General features: G+C 38.8%; 1 protein-coding gene across 1 annotated transcript in view; it reads left to right on the top strand.

Annotated features, from left to right (window-relative positions):
* Window positions 1-14,130, top strand: part of LOC150091735 (motile sperm domain-containing protein 2-like) — a 167,708-nt gene that overhangs the window by 89,530 nt on the left and 64,048 nt on the right. Inside the window, exon 11 of the mRNA XM_090369523.1 lies at window positions 6,899-6,949. Within this exon, the coding sequence (XP_090225649.1) occupies window positions 6,899-6,949 (51 nt within the window). The remainder of the gene's footprint in view (window positions 1-6,898; window positions 6,950-14,130) is intronic.

The following is a 14,130-nucleotide window of genomic DNA, read 5'->3' as shown; positions in this document are numbered from 1 at the left end:
TCAGGAGGAGAGACAAAAAATAACTGGAATTTTCATTGAAATATGATATAAAAACCAGCTGGGGGGGGGGGGCAAAGACTGAAATTCAGGAAATTTGCATTTGGTCAAACAAGACCAAGAAAATTGTTGATATAAGTGGGCTTTTTGGATATTGATGTTTGACCATCTGAAATTTAATAGGCAGTCTGATCGGTACTTTCTGGAAGTTCTGAAGCATATTGGTCTGTACAGAAGGATATAATTCAACACCTAAAATCTTCTGCTGTTTGCAAATAAACCTATAAACAGCCAACATAATTTGGCCTCAGTAGTCCTTCCATGATTAAACTCATTAAAAACAACAACAACAGTGTAGAACATACTCTTTCTCTGAATTGTGCTGATCATCTAGGTGTGTTCAGAAATATTTCCTGGTGGTGAAATAGCAAAAAAAAAAAAAAAAAAAAACCAGTTATGGAAGGACAAAAACAACAGGTATTGTTAGTGAAAGGGCACAAGTAGAGAAAGAAGAGTTCTGAAAAATGGATCAGTTTCAATTGTTACAGATGGAAGTAATCAAAGTGACTTCACTATATCAGATTTTGGTGAATTTTTCAAATAAAAAAAAATCATCAAATCAAAAACAGCTTACTGTCAGTGCCAACTTTGACAGGATACAACAATGGACAACTTCTGAACATCTGGAAGGCATGTGGGACTCCTTTAAAAAATGCCTCACACTTAAGTGTTCTTAATGGACCTGTTATGGTTGACCTAAAACCTGGAGTAGCAAGGGTATTAAAAAAGGAGATTGATCATTTGGTGGTAATAGGCTGTCCCACAATGATCCATGGGATAGCATATCATATTCTAAAGATTAACCAGCATTTCTACCTCTAAGGCCATGGAGAGTCTAAAACAAAAGAAGATTGTTCTTTTGCTCAGTGAAGAATTACTTTGACTGCATCTTACCACAGCGCCTCCGTAGCCAGGTGGGAAGGAGCAGCAGTGCATAGCACACGCTTCTTGATTAGACCGGGGTTCAAGCCCGTCACCACCAAATACGGAGGATGCGGAAAGGTCAGGGAATGACCACCACATATTCCCGGAGCAATATGGCCTTAGTTGCTAATGCTCCTGAAAAACCAAACAACAACAACAACAACAGCATCTTACCACATGGTGCATAAGTTGGCATTGAAAATGATGCTCTTATAAATGCTGAGGTAGCACAAATTTCATCACTTTGGGTGCATCATTTTTAAATTTGAAATTTTGGTGGAAATATTTCAAGTGCTTCAGGAAGCTAGCTAACAGTTTTCCAACCAACCTAACACTGCCTTGATAGCATTAGCAAATATTCTTGCACCCTTTTTATTTAAGTATATATTGTCCCTGTAAAAGTAGTCTCTCCTGTTAACAAGCACAGACCACACCGAGAAAAATTCTGTCCCATGAGCCTTGCACAATCTCTCCAGGGCTGAATTGATTGAAAAGGTTTTCATAATATACCCCCCCCCCATCGTGTCTGGCAGAATTGCAGATACTCTCAATTTTAATACTAACTTGTGACTTTTTCTCAAGATTGCCTTGTACTTGTTAAGTAAGTCAGTCTGCAGATCTTCTCTTAAAGTCATTAGTGCCAACGTGTACAACAATATCATTTTTTTGTGCCCTTAAAAGATGTGCTCTTCACTTCAGTGTCATCTACTTTTGTTCCTGGCCAACATCCTGTTATTTCACCCATCCTTCTTGATATTGCTATCAGCAATGATAGCAATATATATAGAAAAGGATTGATAGATAAATATTTTTGTAACTCCATGGCTCTTCTCTATATTGCTATCAGCATTGTGCTAGCAACGTTACTGCTATCGCTAGCAACATATTGCTCTCTTCTGCTGATCGCTTGGTCACTGGTTGGCACTGCTCCTGCCGCCACTTGGCAGGGCTGGTAACTGGGAGAAGGAATTCCTTCTTCCAGGGCTAAAAGGAGCAATGATGGATTGCAATGAATATCCATCACTAGAGCCCACAGGCGGCAAAGTTGTTAACTCTGTCTCAGAACGTGAGTCAAATCGTCCAATAGATGGAAAAACAGATTTCAGATGTGCCAGCATTTCTTATAATGCACTTACTGTCCACACAATCTGTCAGCAAGCGGCCGACTGGGCTAGCCAGATGGGTAAAGTGCCTGCCTGGCAACCCAAAGGTCGTGGGTTCGAATCCCACCTCGGGCTTGGATCAGAGTAGTGCAAAAACCTTGGGAGGTGCATTATGGCCACAGAAGCCGATGCGCCAACAACTAACAAAAAAAAAAAAAAAAAAGTTAGCAAGCTATCACCTTTTCTGATACAGAAATGTTTAGAATTGGTTGTTGGATCCCCTAAAATGAAGCATTTCTTATCTGGAGACCTTCTAATTGGGGCTTTCAAGCCAAGCCATTCAGGAAAACTTAAAATTGACAACATTTAACAGTATTCCAGTGTCAGTTATGCCTCATAACACTCTGAACACTTCTAAAGGCATTATCAGTGAATGGGACTTACTGTCTCTGAACAAGAAATAATACAAGAGCTTAGTGAACAAAAAGTGACTCGTGCATGGAGAATCACGACCAAAAAATATGGCAACCTACTACCAACCAGGTCCATCATTTTGACATTTAGTACTCTGACTCTTTCATCTTCTGTTAAAGCAGGTTACTTAAACTGCAAGATTCGGCCTTACATCCCGAATTCCATTTGCTGCTTTAAGTGTCAGAAGTACGGCCATTCTCAGACAGCATGCCAAGGAGATGCTGTGTGTCCTTTTTGTGGCTCCAAAGAGCATTCTCAAGAAGACTGTGTACAGCTTCCACTCCTATTTTCCCAAACTGTAAGAGAAACCATCCAACATTTTTCTAAAGCATGTGACCTTTGGAAAACAGGCAAAACAATCCAGCAATATAAAGTGGAGCATAAAGTCACATACCCTGAAGCAAGAAAGCAAGTGCTACTAACCATGCCTAGCCGATCATACGCATCAGCCAGATGCAGCCACTTAGCTGCAACTCAAACAGATGTCTATGTAGAACCGAGCATTTCCTTTGCCACCTGGGCCAAAACTGTGTTATCATGCAATAAGAAACCTACAGTCAATGAAACCAGCAATACGCCGATCAGTATCCCAACTGATGCTATCTCAACCCTGCCCGAAACAACAAAATCAACTATTGATTTTCAAGAGTAGTTAATTGCTGGAACAAACTTCCATCTGTCATTGTGGAAGTTGATAGCTTAAATAAATTCAAGGAGGAACTGGACATACTTTTAGAGGGAATGGATGTGTGAAATTGTTTTTTTTTTTTGACTGATGCTACATAAGATCACATGCTTGCTTTCTTGCATCACATGTCTACATTACTACTACTACTATCAGAAGAAAGTGAAGCCACGAAATAGCAACATGGAAACTATTGTTCAGTCAGAGGATGACGACACAGTACTAGAGTTACATGCTAATGATATCATGGATACAGAACATCCAATCATTTCCCAGAAATGAAAAACCAAAACTAAGCAGACAGAAACCTTCTCAGAAAAATCAGTCAGATCAATCTTCCTCAATCAAACCCAACCAATGAATAAATTCCTACAATGGAACTGTAGAGGTAATATACATCTACGGTATATTACTGCATAATAGAGGATTACCCAGTAATATACTGTAGATGACCTGAATGATTTACTAATTCAAACTAATGCAGTAGGTGTGTGCTTACAGGAAACCTTTCTATCACTACATGTTTCTCTCAGATTCAAAAATTATACTATGTTTAGGTGAGACAGGGTTTCTGAATCTCCTGCTCATGGTGGGGTAGTTAAACAGATTTACCCTACCCTAGATTTACCCTCAAGACATCTACAACCTTAGAAGTTGTAGCAGTTCGGATAGCAATAGAAATATTGTTAACCCTTGCCTCCAATTATAATAACCGAATTATCCTTGCTCCCAGACTGAACTTGACAGTCTTATCACTCCACTTCCACCTCCTGTCTGTTTACTTGGTGATTTCCAAAATGGATGGTCGCCATCCATTTTGGGGATCTTCCACCATGGATGGGAGAGGCCAATTAATCGGAACATTCCTGGATAACCATAACCTGACCTCTGTTAAATTCTGGCTCTCCAACTCATGTTCAACTACCTACAGGTACTACATCAGCCATAGACCTATCCATCTGTTTAGCATCTCTTTTTCCAAGCATGGAATGGTCAGTGGTCAGTGTGGAATGGATCATTCAGCACTGACCATTCCATGGCCAATTTCCTACCATCAGTTCAGTTCAAACACAGGTTGTGTCATATCCTAAAAGCCATACTTCTTGGAACTTCCACAAAGCAGACTGGAAAACCTATTCCACTTGTGTCATACTTGAAAAGCAGTATGTACAGCAACACAATTTTGATGACGTAACTGACCACATTATATTATTTTAAATTCAACCAGTGCAAGCGTATACACCAAAATCAGTGGTGGAATGAAGAATGCTCCAAAATGAGATGTGATAAAAACCGAGTTTGGAACTACTTTCATAAATTCCCAACTACTACCAACCTAATTGTTTACAAAAAGCTCAGTGCTAAAGCAAGACAAATTAGAAAAAAAGCAAAACATGAATCCTGGATTAACTTTGCCTCATCTATTAACAAAAATACTAACACTTGAATTATCTGGAAAAAATGCAAGCTCTCAATGGGAAATTTCTACCGCTGCAATCTCGTATCTTTCAGAAAATACATATCTTCTGTCATGGCGGCATTCTTATATCTGTGCTATGCCAGAACCAGGCAAAGATCCCACTCTAGTCCAGAATTACAGATTGATGTCATTAACAAGCTGTTTGGCCAGTTTGAAAGCATGGTGCATAAGAGGTCCACCTGGATTCTAGATTCCCAAAATCTTTCTGATCACCAATATGGCTTCTGTGAAAACAGATCTATCCTACCCTAGATTTACTTGTAAAAATTGAATTCAACATATGAAATGCCTTCATCATGAAACAGCATCTAGTAATGTCAACCTAGATATTAACAAAGCATTCGATACCACTTGGCATCATGGTATTATCAAAGATATGCATCAGTTGGGACTGAGAGGCTACCTTCCTCAAATAATTCAGAACTTTTTAAAATTGTGCACCTTTCAAGTCTGCTATCGAAACATGCTGTCAGTATCACACATTCAAGAAGACGTGTCCCGCACGGTTCCACATTGAGTGCTATCCTATTTGCGATTCAGGTCAATAATATATTGGAAGATCTTCCAAAAACCATTCAAATATATATGTATGCAGATGACCTCACCATATCCTGACAGTCACAAAGTATGTTGAAAGACGGTTACAAATTGCTCTTGCCAGAATAGAATCCTGGACCTTACGTAATGGATACTGTCTTGTTGAGCAGAAATCCACCACTACTCACTCTGCAAATTATGGTCACTTCATCCTGATCCTGAGCCAAAGATCAAATAATGTTTAAATTCCTCTTGCTCATGCTGTCGTTTTCTTGGCCTGGTGCTAGATAGGAAACTAAACTTTCAAGCACATGTAGCCTATCTTTGAACTGTCTGTTTGAAGAAGTTAATATCCTCCGGTGTGTGTCATCCACGGCATGGGGCACTGATTGAGACCCAAGTAGATGCTGCGGCAATCTTCCCGTCATTCACCACTTCTGTCTCATTACCTGTAGAATGCAGTATCTTTACTGCTGAACTCTACACCATAAACTTGGCTCTGGGTCACATTACTGAACAAATGTTCAGTAATGTGATCAACTTCCACAATTATGCCTGCTTTAATATACACTGACTCACTCAGTGCTGACTCTGCTATATAGTTATATCAACCCCTCTTATCCTGTAATAAAGCAAATTCATTCTAAGTTAATTGCTTGTAATGAGAGAAATCAAACTGTGATATTCTGCTGGATTCCAGGGCATTCTGAGATGGCAGGAAATGAAAAAGCTGATCTTGCAGCCAAACACTTATATTTTACCGACTTGTCAAGTTTCATATACCGATTTCAAACCCATCATTCACAAAGCATGTTACAATAGCTGGTCACTAATCTGGAGAGGTTATTCGGGAAACAAACTCTAACAAATAAAACCAGACCCAAATATGTGGCTCTCCAGCTTCCGGAAAAGCAGGTGAGAAGAAATAATTCTGGCAAGGCTAAGGATTGGGCATACTCACCTCATTCATCTATATCTATTAATGAATGACAGTGCTCCCCAATGCACATGTCATGTACAACTGACTGTTTGCCATTTGTTAGTGGACTGCCCCCAGTTTCTTTGTTCAAACACTTTTAAATCAGCTGCTAATGCAGAGTCATCACTAACATTATTTTTCTTGGAGATGATCCTAATAAAATGGAACTGTTTACCTTTCTAAACTGCTTAGGAATATATCATAAAATATAACAACTATTTTAAATAAAGTCAGTATTTCATTATTAACTATTAGGAAGACACAATATGGGCCTGGCAGGCTATGTGTCGTTAAACTCCATCATAACAACAATATCAGCATTGTGCCCACAGGTTAATTCAAGTCTCTGATAAACTGTTCCCCATAACTAGTTTTTGTTCCTCTCTCTCTCACACATGGCTGTATATTTACCTGTGTTGTACATTATCATTGTCTTCAGTTGAATTTTTTTTTTTTTTTTTTTGAATCTTGTTTCTTAAATTTCATTAATTATCAATTTAATAAATAATGAAATAACTTAGAAAATAATAACATTACCAAAGTGTCACAGCACATCTTGTTTTTACAAGATGTAAATTTGTAATATTGGACAATTTTAAATTTATTATTAAGCTTGTCAGTTTGATATTCTAATTTCTACTATTAAAAAATTTCTTTAGGTTCATTTTTCAAATATTGAGAAAACATTTTCAGTTGACGCATCATCTAAGGTAAGTAGTTCTGTTCTGCTTTGTATACTTTTTGGATAAAAAAAGCATCAATATGTATAGAGAAAATAAGCTAATGTTTAATGAAATAACTTCGAAAATAATAGTTTATATTAAAGGCTTTGCAAAAATTTTCTCTAATTTCTATGAAAAAGTCTACATCAATATAATGATATGTGTTGGTATACAGTAGTTTACCAATTAGTTTGTGAAACTGGTAAATTTAATCTTCACTGATAATACCATCCATTATGCATTAATATATTTCATTTTGAATATTTTAATATTTATTTGCTGATTTGATGAATTTGGGTAAAATAAAATTACACTAGTTAATAATTTGTATCTCTGCATGTAGTTTGAAATAATTTTTTTGAATACTAGTTAAAACCAGTCAGTAAATTGTTATAATTGGAATTAAGTCTGTCAGTCATATTACTGATTAAACTCAGATATGTACTATACAATGGAAACATCAGACTTTAGCATTAAAAACTTTACAAATATTAGCATGGTGGGCAAGATCATAGAATCTATGTTTAATAACATCATATGGGACCAACTCAATAAGGATGGAATCCAAGTGATTGGAACATGAGTTTGTGAAGGGGAAGTCTTGCCCAGTTCACTATTGTGGTGGGCTCATAAAACAAATGAATATAAAAAAACAACAACAAAAAAACCACTTTGACATTTTATATTTAGACTTTAATGCATTAATATTTAATAAAGTTTATGATGCAGTCCTGCCATAAGAGGTTATTGGGTAAACTGTAGCAGTTGAGTTACTGCGAACATTGTTTAGTGGATTAGGAGTTGGCTGAAGAACAGAAGATGAGGATAGTCATAAATGGGCATTTTTTGAAGTGTAAGTGACGAGGGAGAACAAGTGAAGGTGTCAAAGTTCGTTAATGATTTTAAGATTATTTGGAATAGTTACATGATCTGAAAATGACAACTAAGATAGTATTAAATAATGATTACAATACAATCAGACATGAAGTGTAAATGGACAGCAAAGGCACATGGTGTGTCAGTATTTTTAGTATTAGCATTAGTAGAGGCACATGATGCAAGAAAGCAAGCTTATATAGCATCAACCAAAAAAGAAAAAAAAATTCCCATTTAACTGATCCATTTGTTCCAAATCTTTGTCTAGTTCTACCTTGAATTTATTTAAGCTATCAACTTCCACAACAACAGATGGAAGTCTGTTCCAGCAATCAACTACTGCTGGCTAAAGGTAAACTTCTGCATATCTATTCTACAACTGTCTTTCCTCATTTTAAATCTATGACCCCTCAGGCTCTTAATCTGAGCAAGCAGAAGAATCCCAACTGCATTGAGCCTGCTCAAACCGTTCAAGACCTTATACACCTTAATCAAATCACCTCGCCACTGCCTAGTCTCCAGCTGCTGCAATATGCAGAACTTAATCCTTTCTTCATAAGCGCACCCCCTTTGTTCCTCTCACCAATCTTGTTGCTCTTCTCTGTGGAGAAGAGCAACAAGATTGGTGAGTTCTAGCAACTCTGTCCATCCTAAACTGAGGCCTCCGTACCTGTATGCAGTACTCACGGTGTGACCTGACCATTGCCTTATACAAGGAGATAATCACTTCCTTATCTCTGCTAGCAAAATTCTTGTATATCATTGACAAAACTCCATGACATGCTCTGGCAGCCCATCTGCACTGCTCAGAAAACTTCATATCTCACTGCACAATTACCCCAGCTCTTTTTCATTCTCTAACCCCTTGAGTTGTAGTACCACACAATTGGTACGTTTCTCTTGGGATACTGCTGCCCATACGCAGTACTTTGCATTTGTCAATATTAAACTTCAGTGGCCACTTCTCAGCCCATCTGCCTAACTTTTCTAGATCCTGTTGCAGTAGCATACTGTCTTTAGTGTCATTAACAACCCTGCCAACCCTTGTATTGTCTGCAAACTTGGAGATTAAGCATGATATACCTTCATCGATATCATTGATAATACACAAAACAACAATGGGCCCAGCCGCCAAACCCCAGGGGACTCAACAAATAACATTTTAATTCATGTAGATCAATGTCCATTTATTACCACTCTCTGCCATCTCCCACTCAACCGTCGCTTTATCCATTGCAGTAACTAGCCCTTAATGCCATACCGCTCCAATTTGTACAGCAGTCTTCCATGTGCAACAGTATCAAAAGCTTTCCTGAAATCCAAGTATATGATATCAAAATTATTCTTTGCATCCAGTTCCTTTGTGGCCACATTGTAGTATCAAATAAAATTGGTCAGACAAGACCCTTAACAAATCCATGTTGTGTGTGCACTATTACTGCAGTCTTGTGTAGGTGATCCTGCATTACCTCTTTAACCAGTGACTCCATTATTTTCCCCAGAACAGAAGATAAACTAACAGGTCTATAATTATTTGTATCACCCTTAGAATCCCTTTGTGAATTGGGGATACATTTGCCTATCTCCAGTCCATGGGGACCTCCCCTGAACCTAAGGATGCTCTCATAATTATGGCTAAGGTTTGCTAACTTTGCTCGCTGCCTCCTTCAATATAACTGGATAGATTCCATCCACCCCTGGTGCAATTTTTAATTTAACTTCAACAATTTCTCCTCCACTTTGCTCTCAGTTATTACAAAATCACTTAGCTCCCTATTGGAGTTTGACAAACGTCTGGCATTCCCCTCCTGAATAACTCCTCATGTGAACGTAGATGTAAAATACTCATTCAGTTTATCAGCTACTCGAGCAGGATCATCAGTAGTCGAACCTTCTATGTTAAGTGGATCAATCTGATTCATCCCCTTCCTTCTAGAGTTTACATAAGTAAAGAACTCTTTGCTGTTGTTTTTGCATCCTTTGCCAAAGATTTCTCATAATCTGCCTAACCTCCCTTGTGACTTGATTACAGACTAGCTTATATCTGTCGTAGGCTTATGTGTCGCCTGATAATTTATGTACATCCCATGCACTTTTCTTCTCTGCCACAAGCTTCATTAATTCATTTGACATCCATTGAGGCCTGAATGTTGAACAGTATTTCTTAGTTGACATGAAAAGCCAGTAGTCTCCAAGATTTAAGTCCTTGAAGGCTTCCCATTTAGAATTCACTGTTGGTAACATCAGTTGATCCCACTGTATAGAATTTAAAAACTGTTTCAGACCACTGTAATCACCTTTATGAAAGCAAAAACCCTTTCCTTTACCCTTGATGGTAGTTACATCTTTAAGTAAATCCCATATCAGTACACTGTGATCACTGTCACTTAGTGGTTCCTTTATATGCAGATTCTTAATGCATGAATAATCACTACTGATAATCAGATCAAGAGTATTACTCCCTCTGGTTGCCCTTTGAACATGTTGCTGTAGAAAACAATCCTCCAATAAATCCACAAAAGTCTTGCTAGAGTGCGAGTGACCAATCCACAAGTTCCAGTCAATATCTGGAAAGTTAAAATGCCCAATTACAAGATATTCACTGATCTGATTTACTGGCCCACTCTATTTCTCTGCACAAATGTTCATTGTACTCACCAGATTCATTAGGCCTATAACACACTCCTACTCTCAATATTGCTTTACCAGTGCTTATGTCACACCAAACTGACTCAACATTGCACTGTCCACCCATGTCAACTAGATGCACTTCCTTAGATTTTATGTATTTCTTAACTAATAGCATAACCCCTCCTCCCTTCCTATCCTGTTTATCCTTTCTGTACACATTGTACTCCCCAAATTCCAATTCTGCACTGCTTATATCTATGTGACACCATGTCTCTGATATCCAAACAATATCTGACTTTGATGTCTTGATCAGCACATCAAATTTATTTACTCTACTTTCAGCATTGGTGTACATGCAAGTATATGTGCACCTGTTCTTACTCTTAGTTACCCTAACACAGCCCATGTATTTACTTGTTTCATGATGACTCCCAGCAGCTGTTGAAATCCCCAGCAACTTGTTCTATAGGCTGTTGCTCATTACAATAGAAGCAGTGCTTGTATGGACAATCCTAATCATACAGCCAATACGCTTGATCTTTTTCTCACAAACAACCCTTCTAAGTACATGGTCAAAGTGAGAACTCCTTTAGGCACTTCAGATCACAACTTGGTGATTGTCTCTTCTCCAATGGAACCTTTATCTCATGGCTATTCCCAACCTCGTGTTGTTTGGCATTACAAGAATGCAAAATGGGATGACCTGCAAGACTTCTTTTCTTCTTTTCCTTGGTCGGATTACTGTTTCAAAAGTTCTGATGTCAACGTTTGCTCAGATCGTGTCAGTGAAATTATTCTTGCAGGAATGGAATCCTTTATCCCACACTCCACTTTAAAATCTCGTCCTTTATCTAAACCTTGGTTTTCCAATAAATGTGCTAAGGCTGTCCAAGAGAAGAATGTTGCATATCGTAATTGGCTTGTTTCTAATTCTTCAGTTTCATTTTCTGCCTACGCCAAAGCTCGCAACAATTGTAAAGCAGTTATTAATCAGTCCAAACTAGAGTTTGAACAGGCTAAGAGTAGAAAACTTGCTTCTTGCCCTAATGGCAGCCGGGCATTCTGGTCTCTTGCCAAAGCTATTGGCCGCAACTTTTGCCCATCTCTGCTCCCACCTCTGTCCAAACCAGATGGTTCTGTTGTCACTTCAGCCAAGGATAAAGCTGACCTGCTAGCATCCCATTTTTCTTCCAGCTCATGTATTAATGATCTTGGTAAAACACCTCCCACCATTCCCAACACACTCCATTCAATGCCTCCTGTGGTCTTCTGTCAAAAGGATATCAGAAGGATTTTGATGAATCTCGATGCTAAGAAAGCTCCAGGTCCTGATGGTATTTCTCCACTTGTTCTCAAAACCTGTGCTCCTGAACTTACTCCTATTCTTTGCCGCCTTTTTTCACTTTCTTATTCTAAAGGTGTTTTTCCTTCTGCTTGGAAATTTGCTCATATCCAGCCAGTTCCTAAAAAGGGTGACAAATCCCTCCCATCCAATTATCGTCCCATTGCAATTACTTCTACTCTTTCTAAAGTAATGGAGAAATCAATTAACTGCCAACTCTTAAACTACCTAGAAACCTTCCGTCTGATCAACGATCGCCAGTATGGATTCCGTCAGTGTCGATCCACTGGTGATATTCTGGCTTATGTTACCCATTTATGGACTAATTCAATGGAAAGGTTCGGTGAAACACAAGTAGTTGCTCTTGACATCTCAAAGGCTTTTGATCGTGTTTGGCATAAAGTTCTTCTAAACAAGCTTCCATCTTATGGTTTGCCAACTGTTTTTAGTAATTGGTTATCCAGTTTTCTCTCTGATCGCTCACTGAGGGTGATGGTTGATGGCTCTCTGTCTTCTAACTTCTCCACTAATGCCGGTGTCCCCCAAGGTTCAGTTCTTTCCCCCACGCTTTTCCTCTTGTATATCAAATGACCTTCTTCCATTGACTGGAAATCCTTTCCATAGTTTTGCCGATGATAGCACATTGCATTCAACTTTCCATTTTGAGAAACCTTGTCCTGCTCAATCAGCCTCAACTTCTCGAAAATCTGCTACCAATTCCTTAAATTCCGATCTTCAGGTAATTCTCCAGTGGGGCAAAGACAACTTAGTTGATTTCAACCCTTCTAAAACTCAGTCTTGTCTTATATCTCGCAAAAAGGATTCTTCTGCTCCTATGCTTATCTTTAGTGACACTCCAATTTCTAGGCAAAAGGATATATCTCTTTTGGGGATTACCCTGACTTCTAATCTCTCTTGGCACAAGCACATTACAAATATTGCTTCCTCTGCATCTAAAAAACTTGGTTTTCTCTTTCGCTCTCGGCGTTACTTTTCTTCCAAACAGCTGCTCACTCTGTATAAATCGCAAATCAGCCCTGCCATGGAATATTGTTCCCACATCTGGGGTGGTGCCCCCAAAACCTCTCTCAGGCTTCTTGATTCCATTCAGAAGAGGGCAGTTAGGTTAATTAATGATTCATCTCTAACAGAGTCTCTCCACTCGCTGTCTCATAGACGCACTGTTTCTGCTGCATGCCTCTTCTACAGATACTTCCATGGGCACTGTTCTTCTGAATTAGCTTCTATAATTCCCGCTGTCTCTTTCAAAACAGTCCGAACACGTGCCGCCACAAGCCAACATCCATTTACTGTCCAACTTCAAACCCACAAACCAACTTTTCATCTTCCTCATTTATTCATTCAACTGCCGTTTTCTGGAACAACCTTCCTTCATACGTATTTCCTGAAAATTACAATCTACAGAAGTTCAAGTCCAATGTCAACAAATATCTTCTTTCGTCTTCTCAATCTCCAACCCAAGCACGGTACTAAGTACTATAAGTTCTAATACCTCTCGTGTTTGGGGTTCACATAAAAAAAAAAAAAAAAAAAAAGTGCAAGAATCACTTTCGCCTCTGCCTGCGGCTACTGTTAATCTTTTAGTCTGTGAATCCCCCAAGCTAGCAGTTTTCCGAAACACCTAACACTGCCTTGATAGTGTCAACAAATATTCTTGCATCCTTTCTATTTAAGTGTATCCCATCCCTGTAGAAGCAGTCTCTCCTGTTAGCAAGCACAGACCAAGCTGAAAAAAAAATTCTACCCCATGAGCCTTCCACTATCTCTCCAGGGCCGAATTGATTGACAATGCTCTCATCATATACTCCCTCCTATCGTGTCTGGGCAGAATTGTAGACACTTTCAAATTTAACCTTAATTGGGACTTTTTTTTAGCATTGACCTGTACTTGTTAAGTAAATCTGCAGATCTCTTAAGGTCATTAGTTCCAACGTGTACAACAATATCACCCTTTTCTGCCCTTAAAGGTATATCTGTCCTACAACGTCATCAATTTTCACTCCTGGCATATATATCTTGGTCCTGTTTCACCTATTGTTTTTTGCACAATATATTCCCCGTCTCCTTGACATTAGAGTCACCAAGAATAACTAGTTCCTGTGGGACTAGTGCATTCTGCCTTGGAGATTGCTGCTGTGTTGCCTGATGCACAGGAGTGAGCTCTGGCATTGAGTTAGGCAACTGAGCTTGATGGGCCCCTCATTAATATCTTCAAGGGCAGGTATCCTACACCTCAAACGCTAAGTTGGCTCCTAATTTCTTCACAGTCTCTGCACTTACAAACACAAAGACATTCTCC

The sequence above is a fragment of the Mastigoproctus giganteus genome, chromosome 1 (genome assembly GCF_048544385.1).
Source record: "Mastigoproctus giganteus isolate SK-2022 chromosome 1, ASM4854438v1, whole genome shotgun sequence".
NCBI lineage: Eukaryota > Metazoa > Arthropoda > Arachnida > Uropygi > Thelyphonidae > Mastigoproctus > Mastigoproctus giganteus.
Note: the sequence above shows the minus strand (reverse complement) of the source record. Positions and strands in the feature narration are given on the sequence as shown.